The following is a 16,846-nucleotide window of genomic DNA, read 5'->3' as shown; positions in this document are numbered from 1 at the left end:
ATTAAGGTCTTTTCTGAATTGGCATGACAGCAAGGTCATGGTGAAAGTTGAACGGTGAACAAAATGTCTCTGGATTGAGAAGAGGGGAAAGATGGAATGAGGGTTGAAATGAGGATGGTGGAACGCGACGAGGCGGCAGGAAAAAGGTTAGAGAATGTGAGGAAGAGATGACATGATGTAGAAAGGTGTAATGGAGGTGGTGCTTAATTCACTAGAAAACCTTAATCTGTTGTCTTTCAGTATAAACTGCTACCCAAGCTCCGGTAGGCTGGGAGGGGAGGACTGGGCCTTTCGAATAGGGCTAGCAATATGACGTTGGAAAGCAGGCATTGCAACACATTATAGTGTGTTGTCAGATACTCCTTATTATATATATGTAAGAGGCGTATATTTAGCTATATTGATATCAGATGTTGCATAGCATTTATTCTCAGTAATATTTTGTCTCAGATCTGTCAAATTGTGCTGGATGTTTTGTAATACTGCAAAACGAAAAAGATGGTCTTTGTATTTATTACATGTATTTTTTCAATGGTAAAAAAACTTAAAGTACATTGTCTATTTTATATATTAATAATTAAAATAAATGTTGTATATATTGTACATACAATTGTGTGGTTGTGATTGTAGACAAGAGATTTTTATCAATATCAAGAACCTACATCCAAGACTTAAGTATGGATCTAGCTGTTTAGCTATTTCTCGTTTACTTCTCATACTAAATATTGTTAAATGGAACCACAGATCTGGTAAGGCTGTAAAATGTGGAAGCTACCATTGTGACACAAACAATTAATTGATGCAAGAAGGACTAGATGAGAATGCAAAGATAATAGCTCACAGCTAGAAGATAAGGCCGTACTGTGGAGTCACTGTTGGCTTTCACAAGAGGAAATAGGCATTGAAAAAAAGAGAACTTTGAAAGCTCATGTGATCAATTGATAAGAGCTATAAAAAAACGAATGACTGATACAGGAAGCGTTCATTTGACTCTGACTTTGATAAATGCTGCGTAATCTTCGGTAACTTGTCAAATTCCCATCTGGTAAATAGTGGTAATCAGAAATTGTACGGTTCTGTGAATGCGTATAAAAAAAACCTTTATAAATGCAATATACATTCATTTGTAAAAAAAACACTTTAACACTGTTACAGGTAAAACTAAATATCTTTATTCTCTTTCTTCCGATAGTTTGTTTAAACATTTGAACATAAAATATAAGGGCATCAAATGAACTGCTTTTCAATAATATGCAAAAAAAAAAAAGCCAGTTATATAAAACTAAGTCCTTTTTTATAAACGCTTTACAGCATACAATATTCTATCACACATTACTAAACCATGTTCTTTTAAAGACAGCGCTTAAACATATTTACAACAGAAATCGTATGTCCATCTTTGACATGAAGACGAGATGGAGAGACTGATTGCACTTGAAAAAAATAGAAAAAAAGAACATCAAGCATTCCCTTTAAACGTCCATATGCAGAGATGACTGAAATGTTGCATATTGTAATAAATCTACATTTTAAATAGTTATATTTCCGATACAAAACATTTGTGACGTTTGTAACAAACCCTTGATTACAATGTTATTTCTCAGTTCTCACCCTACTTAAATCACTGTGTGTTTTTTAGAAAACACACTGAAAATCCCCCCAAAATATATAGAATCACTTAATTCAGTGAGTAGGCAGGCCTCAAATCTACTCCATGTCTCTGAACTGGCATTTTGGGAAAAATCCCAACAACGTAAATTGGGCAGTATATGTGTCAACAAACACGGAAGCAGCTTACACACTGCATTCCTATTCTGTTGACTGTGTTCCAGGTTCCAAGTGTGTTGAGTGCGATAATGTGAACTTAATAGATACGTATGTGTGTGTGTGCTGCCCTCTGGCGGTCAGCTAAGTCATCAGAACGCCGCTTCATGGTATAAGAACACGCAAAACGTAAAAAAGGCCAACTGGGTCCCTTAAGCTTTAATAAAACAACAAGTTGCAAGTGATCCAGGCCTATTTAAATATATGTTGTATATTCAAAGACTGTTATACTACCGATAAAAAATAAATACCGATTTCTATTGGTAGCTCAAGCAATTGAAATGGCTGATGACGAAGACTCCTCCATCTCCATCTAGTTAACCTAGTTCTGCCCTAACAACAGCTCCTGTATTCCCGCGATACTCCAATCTTTCGTCTTCTCTGGCCCCCTTTATTATATGCGAGGCTGTTTGGCCATGGCTGCAGCTTTTCAGCCAATGGAAAAGGACGGTCAACTATGAAAAGAAACCCATTACTTTGCCAAGAGATGTTTTCGTCCAAGGTCCTCTCCCATGGTGACCCCCTGGAGGCTCTCTCCCACTGGGATACCCCCTCTGTAATTGCTCTACCATCTCTCCCTCTCTCTATTTGAAATTATTTTTTTCAGTCAATATACAACTCTAAACTTAAATACCTTTTCAAACTGTTTAACATTGGGCTCAAACGGCGAAATTTAAATGAAACTCTGAAACTCTGAACATAAGTTCTTACGAAGGAAGGAAATAAACAGATTTGGCAGACACGTTTCTTGTGAAAGTCTGTGATTCTTCTTCTCTTTTCTCAAACTAAACGGAAACACCACTATCCTTCCCGGTGAACAGGTGCATGCCATCAAACCGAGCGAAGCACGGGGGAAATAAGCCCCGCCCCCCACAGCTCGTCTCCCCGTTCATATATAAAGGCCGTTGAATCAAGTTCAGGCTGTGCCGCTGCTGCTGGTGATGGAGGAGGAGAAGGGAGTGCTGGAAGGTGGTCACCGGGGATACACCCTAGAACTCGTCGTCGGAGCTGAGCAGCAGGGTCTTCTCCGAGTCGCCGCGGGCGCCCACGGGGCCGTGGCCGCGCTGGACGGCGGGCGGGGCCCCTTGCTCCAGCGTGGACTGCTGTGTGTACTGCTGGTAGGCCGGGGAGAAGTTGTGGATGGCGTCCTGGACCATGTCGCCCGGGTTCATGGTCTCCTTCAGGCTGCTGGAGATGCTCTTCATGGGGGCGGAGCGGCCTGCGTGGGGGGGTGGACACGGGTGAGTCAGAGAGATGGTATGATAATGACCCAGGAGTGGCGCGAGTGGCAAACGGAGGCAGAGAAAGAGGGAGAAAGGGAGGATGAGCGACGGTATGGATCAGGAAAAGTGTGCGAGGGGGGGACGATAAAGATTGAGAAATATTGGTACTAAACTGATAGCCGAAGTGATACAAATGTGTTAGAAAACAGACATGATAATGAACAAAGAAAAGATGTTCAAAGTCAAGGTAAAAGGACAAAACAGAGCAGTTCTTCAACCTACCAAACTGTCCGTACGAAGGAAGAGGTCCTTTATAACGCAGCACAGAGACAAGAGAAGAGAGTGATGCATAGAGAAAGAGCGGACGTAGAATTCAGCAAAGAAAATGTGTCCCAAAGTGAACAGAAAAGACAAGGGAGGACATTTTTGAATGTCTCAGGTTAGTGTTAGGTTTTTTTTATGTATTCATAGTTTCGTAGCACGAGAAAAAGGGCCAAGATGACGGACGGCAAACATTTAAATGTTCTAATGTTTAAGAATACAATACCACATAGTGATATTGCAAAATAGTTGCACACTACAACATTTATGCCAATTATTTTACCTATTTCTTATTATCATTACGTGTCACATCTTGTTGTTTTAGCTTTTCTATCTGTTTATTTATACCATCTATCTATATCCATCCATGCATCCATCTGCTGATCTATCCATCTGCCAAAACGCTTCAATCAGGCATTTTAAAAGGTGAATATTACTCCACCAGCTGTGAGTGTGATTAGCCATTACAAGCCGTTATGAAAATCGGCCTCTTCTGACATCACATGTGGGCGTGTCCACCTATATGTTTGACAGACGAGCAACGTTTGCTACAGTCCACAGGGTAGGCTGGTAGACTGATCCATCCAGCACACATCCGGGTGGACACGCCCAGTCGTGATGTCAGAAGAGGCAGATTTTCCAAAACGGCTTGTTACAGCTAATCACACTCACACCTGGTGGTATAATGGGTCACCTTTAAAGTCTGCAGCACGTGGAATTCCCCCTCTCCCCTTACCTTGGGCGTCCAGCCCCTTGTCCATGTACACCGTGTAGGTGAAGGCGTGGCGCAGCGCCAGGGCCGCAAAGAACATCTCCACGCAGATGATGAAGTTCTGGTAGCCCGCGGCGACCGTGCCCTCACCGACCGTCACCGCGTCAGAGTTGATGCGTGGGATGGCCCCGCACTTCTCCAGGATGGCCAGCAGCATGCCTGGGCAGAAGAACCATGTCTTGGTTAACAAGTCATGGAACTGGCTTGTATAGTATTCTTCTTGTATATTATTTCCCTGCATATATTTTTTTGCATTTTGCATTTTGTACTCTTGCACATTTATACTTGTTTTTAACTCATATTCTATTTGTAACATGGTGTTTGCAGCTGCTGGAAGTCCAATTTCCTGAGGGAACCTTCCAGAGGGATTAATAAAGTTCTATCTCTCTATCTGCTTATACGTCATTCAGCAGCCTACAAGAGGAGCCAAGATTAATCCACATATACCCTCTGTTGTATGCGTGGATTAATCTAAAGAATAAACTGAACAGAGTGGAAGTGGCTTCAGGAAACCTGCAAGTAGAAGAGGGTCACAAAACCACAACAACGTGTGTTCTAAACTCAATACAAGTGCTTAGTAGAGGATCACAAGAGCACAACAACTTAAGGTCTAAACTCAACACAAGTGCATCAGAGAATCACAAGACGACAACAAGTGCTAAAACCTCCAAGGGCAAATTTTGTCCCTTTGAAACCTTACAATTTGAGGATACGCCTCATGTTAATATTCCAGTGATGAAAATACAAATCAATCAAGTCGTACATCAATCATGGCAATTGTCCTTTGTAAAAACAAACTCAAGAGTGTGAGTGTGTGTGAGAGTGACTGAGTGTGTTCACCTCACCCTGCCAGAATGAGAGGAAGATGACAGACTTGACCATGAGGAACTTGAGTACGGGGCTGTACGGGCTGAGCAGCTGGCGGGTGGCGAAGAAGAAGAGGAAGAGGGCGTACAGCGACAGGCTGACGGAGACGTTGTACACGATGCTCACATACAGGTAGCCACCGGCAACACTATGGGTCGAGAGGCACAGAGAGAGCGAGAGAGAGAGAGACAGAGACAGAGAGAGAGAGAGAGAGACAAGGACAGAGAGAGCGACAGACAGAGAGAGCAGGAGAGAAACAGATGGACAGCAAGGGAAAGAGTAAATAATATAAAATACAGAGTAAATGATGGGTTATGAGTTATAAGTACTTGATTAGGACATCAGCTATAGACTGACGGCGTCTATAGAGTAATCACATATTTGTTATATAAGGTTATCTCTTTATCGATTAGTTGCATACGTAAACGATGAACCTGACAATGTTTACTTCGTTGATCTCTAAACGTGAAGGCGTTATTCTATCCTGCTATTCTGACACCGATCATGTTCCGATCGGATGTCTTTGATCTGCGCTGGTATGCGTGTCCTGGTGTGCATCCACCCCCGTCCTCTCTCACTTGAAGTCTCCGTCCTTGTACTTCCCGTAGGCCTGCAGCACCACGGTGACGGTGGCCATGAGGGGCTTCACCACGCAGAACTGCAGCGTGGCCTGCTTGCAGAAGCGCAGGAAGCCGATGGAGTAGGAGCGGCCCCGCAGGCAGCACGTCCCGTACACACAGCTGGACCTGGAGGCCACGGGACACAACGCAGGGGTTTAACAGGGAGTCCCCATCGGCTGCGTGTAGGCTTGAGTAAGGGTCATCACTGCCCCTAAAAGCAAAACTAAACGCTTTCATCAAGGGCGGGGGGCTCACCTCCCAAGAGGTCATAGGTTACGTTTGTGTGGTCGTGCAAGTGTAAGTGTGAAGGCTGATTAAGCCTTTACACCAGTGGTCGGCAAATAGGGGCCCGCGGGCCAATTTTGGCCCGCCATCTATTCTGTCTGGCCCACGAGATGACGTTAATTTGATGTAAAAATAAATAAATAAATAATTAATTTTAAAAAAAATATTTTCAACCCCATATTTAAAAAAAAGAAAAAAAAGAAAAAGGCATACAGCAATCCCATCAATTTCGAAACATTTATTGAGGTATAGATGATAGTCCTAAAGTGACAAAACAACAGGTGGAACATCTGTGCAGTTATCCATGACGCACAGGTCGGAACGGTATTGGCACGCGAGTGCGCGTAATCTTGTGCAAAAAAAACCCAAAAGTGTCCCGTCTCCCTGCTCCAGTTGGCAAGGTAAAAAATAGTCTACGTTTTGTTAAATTAACAACATAACAAAGGTCTGCTCAAATGTGAAATGCCCCAATTAAAATAAAACTTAAAGAAAGTGAAAGATGAATGCACATTGTCCGCGTGGGAGAAGGATCTGCGCTGCTCCTGAAAAAAGACAGAAAAAAGGGAATTTACAATTTAAATAAGATCAAACAATATAACTGGGCATTTTTTTTAGGCCTACTATTTAAAAAGGCCAGTAGGCTACTCACTTAATGGGAAAAGTGGCTCCTCCCTTCGGTCACAATTTTGTGGATGTCGGGCGACAGGGATGTCACTTTTATTCTCAAGCAGTTCTCCAAGCTTGCATTGGTCAGACGGTTCCTCTCGTGTGTCTTGATTGCATTCATTGACGAAAAGCTGGACTCGTGTAGGTAGATGGAAACATCGTCAGCACATAAAGGGCAAGTTTCTTGATACCCATGTACTCTTCTTAGCATCCGATCCAGAAATCCTCCACGGAATGCGCACTAAACGCATCACGGACGAGGGAGCTTGACTGGAAATCGATGAGCTCCAACTGAAGCGTTGCCTCGTCCAACGAGCTCATGGTTGTTTTGGCCAGTGAGGAGAATTCCTCGCTTCGCGTGGACAATGGGTCGCGGACAAAGCCAACAATTTCCCTTGGGACACAGTAGTCTCGGAACCGCGACTGAAAGTTGTCCCGTAGCTTGTCAAGGAATTCAGTCATAATTCCTGTCACTCGCCCCCCTCCCTGTGATTTTAATGTTGCAAAGTGCAAGAGCCTTCCACTTGCTAGATCAGACTGGAACAACTCCAGCTTCCTTGTAAACGAATCCATCTTCTCGATCAGGTCCACAATGGTTTTCCCTCTCCCTTGTAGTTGCAGGTTCAGCTGGTTAAGATGGCCAAAAATGTCAGTTAAAAACACGATGTTTGAGATGGACATTTCACCTTCTAGAAAGGCCAGGTGATCGTCTGAAGCACGCATCTTGCTCATTCGCAGGAAGGTTTTCACTTGATCTAGTAGCGCACAGAAGCGCTCCAGTGCCTTTCCTTTACTTAACCAGCGCACGTCATTGTGAAGTAGCAGATCTTCGTAGCAGGCCTCTGACTCAGCAACAAGTTGGCGAAAAAGACGGTGCTGTGTGCTTGATGCACCCCAGACAAAATTAATGACTCTCATCACTTTATCCATGACACTCTTCAGCTCGCCACTGAGTCTGGCGCACAGGACACTCTGGTGAATTAGGCAATGTAGTGCGTGCATTTGTGGTGCTATCTCCTTCAATCGGGCCACCAGACCTCTGTGGTAACCAACCATGGCAGGTGCACCGCCTGTCACGATGAGGTTTATTTTCTCAAATGGTAGTGCATGTTGTTTAATCAATTCCTCCACTTTGGCAAACATAACATCCCCAGTGGTGTTCCCTTCTAATGGAATTAGAGCCAACAACTCCTCCCTGAACTCCTTCCCATCAAAATACCGCACGTATATGCACATCTGACTGATATCAGTGTTGTCTGTACTCTCGTCAATGGCAACGGAAAAGTAGTTGGCCTGACTCAGGCCACTCATAATTGATCCGCGCACATCGTCAGATAGGCTCTCTATGCGTCGGGAAGCTGACCTCGCTGAGAGCGGCATTTGTTTCACTGAGGCAATCACTCCATCCATTGACTTATCTGTAGCCAGCTCCTCCAAAACAGCCACCATCACTTCCTTAAAAACCTCTGCGTCCGTAAATGGTTTGTTGTGACGGGTAAGAACCCATGCTGCTTTAAGGGACGCACTTGTAACCCTCTGCTGCTCGGTGAATGACCTGACAAGTATTTTGTTGCTGTGTGCATATCCAGCCTCCAATGCTTTAATTTTATTCGTTCGCACCTCTGTCCCAGGAGGATATGCGTTTTTGAACTGGCCATGTTTTGTCTCATGGTGTCTTCTGATGTTATATTCTTTGCAAACGGCAACAGCCTCGTTGCAAATGAGACATGTAGGCTTGGCATTAATAAATGCAGGCAGGATAAACGCATACCTCTGCTTCCATTCTTCTTTGTAGGTCCTGCATTCTGAATCAATTTTTCTTTTCAAGGCTTTCGACAACGACATTTTGCATCAATAACTAGCATAGCAATGTTCAGCTAATCATTTTTACACGTCATCTAAAAGAATATTTGTATACGGCAGGTTGCTAGGCAATCGCCTGTTTCATGAGCGACGACACGAGATGCAGCAGGCGGCATAAAAACAGCAAACATAAGCAAATAAACGTTTTAATGGAATTAAATTAAATGCGTTTTAAAAGTTAGATGATGTTTATTTTATTTTAATATAATAAAATAAATAATAATTTAAATAGTAGACCCCCCCCCCCAAAAAAAAAAGCTATGGCCCGCGATCCCATTGTCTGAAAAAAAATTGGCCCGCGTCCAAACGTAATTGCCGACCCCTGCTTTACACGATTCCACCCATGAGTGAAATTTGATCAAATGAATGCAAAGGCCTGTGACAGGCCTGCGGCAGCCACAGATGCCTTACATTTCTTTTTTGATTTATTGATTATAGGAAACTTCAACAACTATGACCAAAACCACTTTTTAAATAAAGGGTCTAACTTCGCTTTCATATAGCGTCATCTTATGGTAGGACTTACTCGATGGGTTTCCCTCTGATCTCGGCCATGATGGAGCTCTCTCCTCCCAGGTACTCGTAGCACAGACTCAGGAAGTTGTAAATCACAAACGCTGTGGAGAAAATACAAGAAGAAGGGTTCACGTCAATTTTGGTGGGAAAGAATGCCACAAGGAATCACAAAAACTAATCTGAGAAAGGTGTCCAAATATAATTTTTCTAAAACTATAAAGAGTGAATATTTGTAAATAAAATAAATTAGCACAATTTTTAAAAAAATGTCTGTATATTTAAGCAATAACAATTTAAGCATCAATAAAGACCAGTTCCTTCTTAAAACTTTCCCTCTTAAGTCTCCCATTAAATACAATTAAAACTTATTTAAGTAAAAGCAGCAGGTCCAAAATGGTTTTCACTTGCTCTCAAATATTAAAAGTATATAACATTTTCTGTTTATCATGAAATTCTAAATATCCTCTCTTATTTTACAGGATCAGTTGACCCCTATGAATGTACCTGGAACACGTATTTAAAGATGGCCGACATGAGTCAAACTGACAGCCAGACAGCTGTTGGCAGAGAAGGCAAGCGGCTTCCTAGGGGCTGTGCGGAGCGCTGAATGTCAGCCCTAGCTCGCTGAAGCAGCTGGGAGCACCGTAGTGTCACTTTGCACTGTGTCAGTATATGCGTGTGCGTGTGTGCGTGCATGTGTGTTCTAATGCTTTCCCATATGAGCTAGTGAAGTAGACTTCATACTTTAGCAACTCTGTTACGACTTCAAGCTGACAGTACACACACTTATGCACGTTGTTTTAGGCATCCCATCTGTGCTGTGCTTGTGTGTGTGTGTTTTGGGTAGGGTGGGGGCGCTGTGTCAGTTCCCCTGTGCCAAAGCACGTCTCAAGCTAGCTGCCGCCATAACAGCCCCGACTCCGCCTGTTGCAGTCTCTCCTATGTCCTTCACAACACCACCCCAGTCCACCCATCCGCCCTTCTTCCAAATGCCCTATCCGCGCGTCTTTCATTATGTGTCTCAGCCTTAGAGCTCCTTCACAAAAGAACCCAAGGCTGGAGTTCATGCCAGTTGAAATTCTTTATCACAACAAAACACATGAAAGGTTAACTGGCAAGAAAGAGTATTGCTGCCTCAAAGTCTGTCTCTCTGTGTGTGTGTGTGTGTGTGTGTGTGTGTGTGTGTGTGTGTGTGTTCTTCCTGGCTGTTTACCACAGCCAAGAGCTCACTCGTCCCCTCTGGGACGTTGCCATAGCGATAGCGTTTGGCTGGATGTACACTCTTGTCACACAGTTTGGTGGAGGGGATTGGTGGAGAGCCCATTATGTCGGCCAGCATGTACGGCAATTTGAGCACGGGGCGGATCCAGGACCACGATACGGTTGCTGTGCAACAAGCATTCCCGGCACAAAAATCACGATAATGGGAGGGTCGAGGAGAGAGGAGGGAAGAAGGGATGGGAGATAAAGAGGGAGGAAGGGAGGAGAAGAGAAGGAAAGAAGAGGCAGGGGAGGAGAGAAGAGGAGGAGAAAAGAAGAAAAGGGAGAGGGGAGAGGAAAAGAGGTGAAAGAAGAGGGGAGAGGAGAAGGGAGAGGGGAGAGAAAGGAGAATAAGTAAAAAGAATAGAGGGGAGAGGAGGAAAGAATGAGAGGGGAGAGATGGAGAGATAACCGGAAGTGATATCATATCCCTGTGACTCAGTGAAACTGCTGAAAATGTGGAGCTGTGTATTTGAAGAGACGTGGATGACCGAGAAGAGATATCGGCTATCAGTCTTCGAGATAAAACACCAAGTTAGAAACATCAGCAATAATTGCCCTCGATCTATTCGAGGTGAACTTGATTCCGACCCCTTTCCACTAAAAACTGCTGAGCGGTGACAAACTTAACTATGGCTGCAATTTTAACTGATTAAATAACCTCACAGTTTATTGCTTGAAATTTTGTCGTTGGGGTTATACAGGAATATCGAATAGTCAGAAAAGGGGAAACTAATTGAAACTACTGCAGATATCAGGAACAACGATGGAAAATAAAATGAAAGGTATCCAGAATACAAAAACAATGTTTAATCAAGAAGGTGAGCAGGGGAAAAGACCTAAATGGTAAATGGACTGCATTTATACAGCACTTTTCTAACCCGTGGCAACTCAAAGTCCTTTACAATATTGCCTAACGTTCACCCATTCATGCACAAGTGTGTTTGAGCCAACACACACACATGCCCGGGCCTACCCTCATAGCAGTCCCGCACGGTGTCAAAGTACACGTAGTACTGGTCGTTGGTGAAGAAGAGGAGGCTGAGCCATGAGTCAAAGGCGTAGATTGGGACGATGAAGAGGATGCGCACGATGTGCCGTTGCTCATTGGGTGCGCGGTAGAAACGCAGGTGCATGTAGATCTGGAGAGAGCGAGAGGGACCGTTAGTGGACGATTACAGGCACATTAGTCAAGGTTATCCCAAATATGATTCATTACAATAGGGAACAATTCTAAATGTTCCCAGGATCCTCATCCCTGAAGAGAAATTATGAAACTGCTGGAAAATTAAGAATCTGACACATTATGAAAGGGGGGTGTAGCGAGGGAGGTTTGTTTCCGACTTTGTGTCCATGGAAAAATATAAATCAATAAAACTAATAACGAAACAGAGCTCATGTTGCAGACTGCAATTTTTTCAGGCCACGCCTATAAAGGCAATACTCTGATATTACAAAAAGGCAGAAAACAGCGGATCCTGTCTAAATGAAGAATTGTCAATTTGTGTGATGAGGCCATTATATTGACCTCAGTTTCAGAGCTTAAAGTTGCTTGTTGACAGAACAGCATGCGTGAGCCACGCATGACTCACAGATTGTCCGATTCCCTCTCATTATAGAAACATCTCAGCACTTTCCTGCGTCGCTTCAAGTCCGTACACGCAAACACCTGCTAGGCGTTGCCAAGTGACGCCACAGCGCACTCCTTGTTTGCTCAGGCGTGCACATCTGTGTGCACAACATTTTATTAGTGCGTTTGTGTTCCATGTTTGGCATCAGATTGCCTGTACTCTTCCCAATTTTGGAAAATTACACATTGACACACACATTCTTGTGCGCACACAAATGCCGGTTTTTCCTGGCAGAATTCTTTATTTCTCCATAGTTTCCCTTCACCCCTAGATGCAGCTAGCTACCTCCTCAGAGCAAACATTGAATGTTTTCTTTTGTAATGATGGTTAGACCATGACATAACATCGATTTCTTGAATTACTAATATTCTGACAATTTAATAACGTATTGACCTATTCCAATATCACAGCATATCCAGCAGTACTACTATGGGATAGCAGAGCTTATGGGGGAGATGGCAGAGAGCCTGGGTCATGAACCGAAAGCTGCAAGGGGCTTACACAAGGGGCTTTGCTGTTTCAATACGGAGAAATTCTAAATCTATAATCTAAAAATTAGCACAAGTAGATGACGTTTATAGAAGGGGATTTTAGTGTACGATCATAAGAGTATATCAATAGTGGCCAGTCTACACAGTGTTGATTTGAAACATGTACAGACACCTTTTTCACAGTTTTGGCCGTGTTTGTGTTTGCCAATCATGCGGTTACAGATCCTAACCTCCAGCAACACGATTGAAACAAATATGAAGCGAGAGAAATGGAAACGCCCGCTTCCCACTGAATTCAGCTCATCTGCTATCAGTCTTTAGTTAATCTTAAAAAAAACGTTAAGGTTTTTAGCAAAAAAAAAAAAAACCTTTTTCCCTAAGGTTTAGGAAAAAGGTCCATTTGCAGCCAATGAAGATAATTATTTTTTGTGCCAGGCCTTTCAGCACATGATTGGCCACTATTCTGGGTAGCCTGCTTCCTAGAGCTGGGTCTATCTTAGCCTCCGCTGGACTATACACAGTCACTAACAGAAAGACAGAGTGGCGGGAGGCTGCAAACCTTAAATTTGATGGGTGAGAGTAATTCAAATATGATGTGCAATGAGGGTGATGTAATGCATATAACGATTGGACCCGTACCTGGTGGCAGGTGATGATTAGGGCGGTCCAGACGAAGAAGCCAGAGATGGCCTGGGCCGCTGTGGTCATGAGGAAGGTCGGCTGGTCAGGGCTCAGAAGGGGAGACTCTGGGAACCAGGAGATGTTGGGTCCTGTGGGGGCCACAGTGACCCCCACGGGGGGCAAGGGCGGCACGCCCCGCCTTACAAGCCACGACATCTGAAGAGACGGGAGAGGCAGAGTTCTTAACCGTTCATGGAGCCGTATTCAGTCAAGTCAACTGCTTTTTTACAGCCCTTGATCACAGACTAAAAGATCTTCACAGGCCCTTTAAAAGAACACAGGACCTTTCATATCCTAAATGACGATGGTGGAGTTAGGGGATCGAACCTAGAATATCAATATTTTACTACCTTCCACCAGGAGTGCAAAAAACTGCCTACTTTCAACCCTTATCAGCCAGCTCCACTTCATATCTGCAAACGATTCACCTCAAACCTGTTCTTCCATTCATTCATGCTCATCCGTCTATTCAAACAAACAGACGAGATCGATGAGTCGCCGAGCCGTGTGCGGGAGAACAAAGTATACCTCATCTCTATGACAACAGATCTACCGTGTTGTCACCGAGGCGGAGACTCTCCACAAACAACGACACCGGAGGCTGACATCACCCTGATAACAGAAGAATGTCCGCCTCGCATTGGGAAACATTAACCAGGCCTATTGATTGAGATTTAACCGCCACGTTGAGGTCACCTCATCGTCTGAAGGGAGATGGGGTGGGAGACAACCGGAATGTCTCATCAGGCCATGAGTCGAGAGTAGGGAGTCTGGGTTTGTGCTTGTGTCAGTGTGGTCTATTCTGCCTGAGGGCCAAGTCAACAGCATAGGTCAATAGTATGTCAAAGCTGACAAACAGACATTCTCCTGATGGTCGATCTGACCACTCTGAGCTGAATATTACCATGAGGGGGAAGACCATATGGGCCTGTCAGAATGTCAGGCTAGATAGTGTGCAACGTTTGCTCAGTAGATGGTAAAGACCAGAGATGGACTCAGGGAAGCAGGCGAGGGAGTTATGATGTAACAAGCATCTTGTCAAGTTCTTCACTGACCAGGCTTAGAGCAGGGAAGGAAAAAAGTGTGTATTTTATATATTTGTACATAAAATTGACATTTCACCAAAGAGAACAAGCCCTAGGCTGAGTCGGTCTTCAGCATCACTTGGACTCAAGCAAAGGTCCAGAAAGGAACCAAAGTAAGAAAATAAGAAGAATGAAGACGACACAAAGATCTACAACAGGGTACATTATGGCATGCACAGATGAGACTAAAAGACACACAGGACACAGCTCGTCTGCCAGAGTGTCATGACAACCTGGTGTCCAAGGAACAAACAATTCCAACATCTCTCTTTCACTGTAACCTCTACATAACCTCTACTGCATCGTTAATCAGTTCATTGATGTATAACACATACTCCCATTTAGGTTACCATGACTAATAGGCTAAGAGGTTACCTCATCAGTAGTAGTTAAATTATTAATATACGTTATAACACGGGAGTATAAACAGTAGGAAGTGGTCAGACAGGATTACATAGATTGGCAGGAGATTTAGGCTCAGTGTGTGATGTATACATTATGTTAGAAAACTGTGTGTGTGTGTGTGTGTGTGTGTGTGTGTGTGTGTGTGTGTGTGTGTGTGTGTGTGTGTGTGTGTGTGTGTGTGTGTGCGTGTGTAGGGGTCATTTGTATTGCTTTGCAATGTATCAGCAGATCAACACTGAAAATGGAGCCCAGGGTGAATGCAACACACACACACACACACACACACACACACACACACACACACACACACACACACACACACACACACAAAGTGACAATGACCATGTCAAAAAGAAGCTGTGTTGCATTTGAAAGGTCAAAAGATCAGTCCGTGGAGTGACAGAGGATAATGGTGGAGAGATAGATGGAGTACAGGTGGTGGTACTGGGGAGAGGGACACGAATACAACTATTAGGCCTACAGTAGTAACACAATCGGTGAGGTGAGCTGGGGTACGTTCATAGTGTCAAATAAAAGTGGGTGACGGTCGAAAAGTGATCATCTGATTGGTTAGGAATACAAAAATAAAAAACACCGGAACACGAAGGCTGTCTGAACAATTTGCCAGCGTCGCTTTGACGTGTCATATTTTAAGGCAGAGCTACATCATTTGAGTGGAAGTAGTCTTTTCACCAAAAATATATTTAAACACGATAGATTATACACTTGTATGCAAAATGCGATAGTAAAAAAGAAAAATTATACAAATAGGGCAACAAACGAATGATTCAACGCAACAACAAATTAGTTACGCTCTCTGGAACCAATTAGTTAATGGCCAGTAATCAAATCAAAACCAACCGTTAGCCAACAAAGGATTTACTAGCCTCCTAGATTTTAAAAAAAAGGATTTAAACCCTGACATGTAAACAAAATCAGGTGAATACAACTCCTTCTAGAGGTTTCAGCTGATCCGATCTTTTTTGTTTAACTCACCCCTGTGGTCAGCTAACGGGCTCCTGAGCAACCTCGCTTGGTCCAAACCCGGAGAATATAAACCACGCGACCTTAATTCCTCCTCAGAGTCATCACGTCCCGTCCTCTGAACTCGGCGAAAGCGAACTCCTCCGTCAACGTCTGCTTTTGTTCGCTCGAGTTATTCTAACTTTCTTCTGTACTCCGCCACTACTGTAAAATAAGTAGAGGACGCCGTGGAGTGATTTCCCTTTTGCAAATTATCCGTTTTTTTTAACAAAAATCGTGCCGTTGTTCATTCGTTTTAGCCATTTTACACCTATCGTTTGGCGAGTTAACACACGAACGCAATCCCCTCGGATTACTGTAGACGAGTTGGAGAGCGTTCTGCCCACTCCGTAGGACTGAACGGCTCAGCCAATCACAGCCCTCTGCCATTATATACAAGCTCTGTGTACAAGGACTTGGGCAAAACTAATGCGCATGCGCTAGTCTATTTACATCTATCCCAGCCGCTGACTGGGTCGAAGCCGGGCACATGGTAGGTCATTACTCGATTAATAACGGACATTGCTAAACTCATGGAAAAATCGACTTTGTCTATAAATTTATTGAGTTTACTCTGAATGTTTGTTAACTCGCTCAACCCATCCTTCCCAATGAACAAAGTAGAGACATATTCCTATATTTCCTCATTTTAATTATTCATAAAATATGCAAAAATGACATTGTAATAAAGTTTTGGGAACGTGAATACAAACATAATTAAGTATTATTGTTAAGTCACTCTGTTTCCACCCACCTATAGGCCTAAACTCAAGCTTTTCTCCCTGATTGGGAGTTGGTACTGCTTTACAAATACAGGATAGAAGAAAAATCAGCCGCTGAGGGAATCCTAAAAGCAAGGTTCTGCTTAACACCCACTATTTGTTCTGATTAAAAAACCCTTGTGTCAATGCATTTGGATAAGGCCAGTGTTAAATCCAAGCCTAGCAAGGAAGGAAGGAAGGAAATGTTTTTTACCAATGGTCTCCAAGAGCAATTCATGAATAACCCCTTTCTCAGAGGTGTGTTGACTGGATTACCTCATAGTTCTGTGCTCGTGATGCCCGATTGGTCCAGGCGCGTTGAGCTCGCAGGAAGTGGCCCTGGCCAGGGACCCTCATTGGAACCCGCCCAGCCACCAGTACATCAGAACCTCTTACTCCACACGAGACGAGAACTAGGGTCGGCTGAACGGTGCGTTGAGAAACACTTATTACTAAGAATTACAATTCTACATTAGTCGGGTTATCTCATAACACATTAACAAATTACCTCAAGTCTCCCATGTTTTTTCTCTACAACTCACCAACTAGTGT

The 16,846-nt window shown here is 43.6% G+C and overlaps 1 protein-coding gene across 1 annotated transcript; it reads right to left on the bottom strand.

The window, feature by feature from the left end:
- Positions 1 to 1,149: 1,149 nt before the first annotated feature.
- On the bottom strand, positions 1,150 to 15,835 carry tmem184ba (transmembrane protein 184ba). Its single transcript, XM_079756526.1, has 8 exons — positions 15,507 to 15,835; positions 12,979 to 13,176; positions 11,194 to 11,359; positions 8,968 to 9,058; positions 5,586 to 5,753; positions 4,986 to 5,155; positions 4,105 to 4,299; positions 1,150 to 3,043 (listed from the first exon to the last, which is right to left on the bottom strand). Exons 2-8 carry the CDS (start codon positions 13,174 to 13,176, stop codon positions 2,814 to 2,816), a joined length of 1,218 nt encoding a protein of 405 aa, XP_079612652.1. The 5' UTR covers positions 15,507 to 15,835; the 3' UTR covers positions 1,150 to 2,813.
- Between the last annotated feature and the right edge of the window lie 1,011 nt (positions 15,836 to 16,846).

Source organism: Pollachius pollachius, assembly GCF_949987615.1.
Source record: "Pollachius pollachius genome assembly, chromosome: 19".
NCBI classification, from domain to species: Eukaryota; Metazoa; Chordata; class Actinopteri; order Gadiformes; family Gadidae; genus Pollachius; species Pollachius pollachius.
This window is presented reverse-complemented; position numbering and strand designations above follow the sequence as displayed.

What these genes read in the sequence shown, in the direction of transcription:
- tmem184ba (XM_079756526.1), bottom strand. Translation starts at nt 13,176, where the DNA reads ATGTCGTGGCTTGTAAGGCGGGGCGTGCCGCCCTTGCCCCCCGTGGGG. An exon ending in TAATCATCACCTGCCACCAG is followed by an intron (nt 11,360 to 12,978) that starts GTACGGGTCCAA and finishes CGCTCTCTCCAG; the next exon opens with ATCTACATGCACCTGCGTTT. An exon ending in CAAGGGGCTGGACGCCCAAG is followed by an intron (nt 3,044 to 4,104) that starts GTAAGGGGAGAG and finishes CCCCCCACGCAG; the next exon opens with GCCGCTCCGCCCCCATGAAG.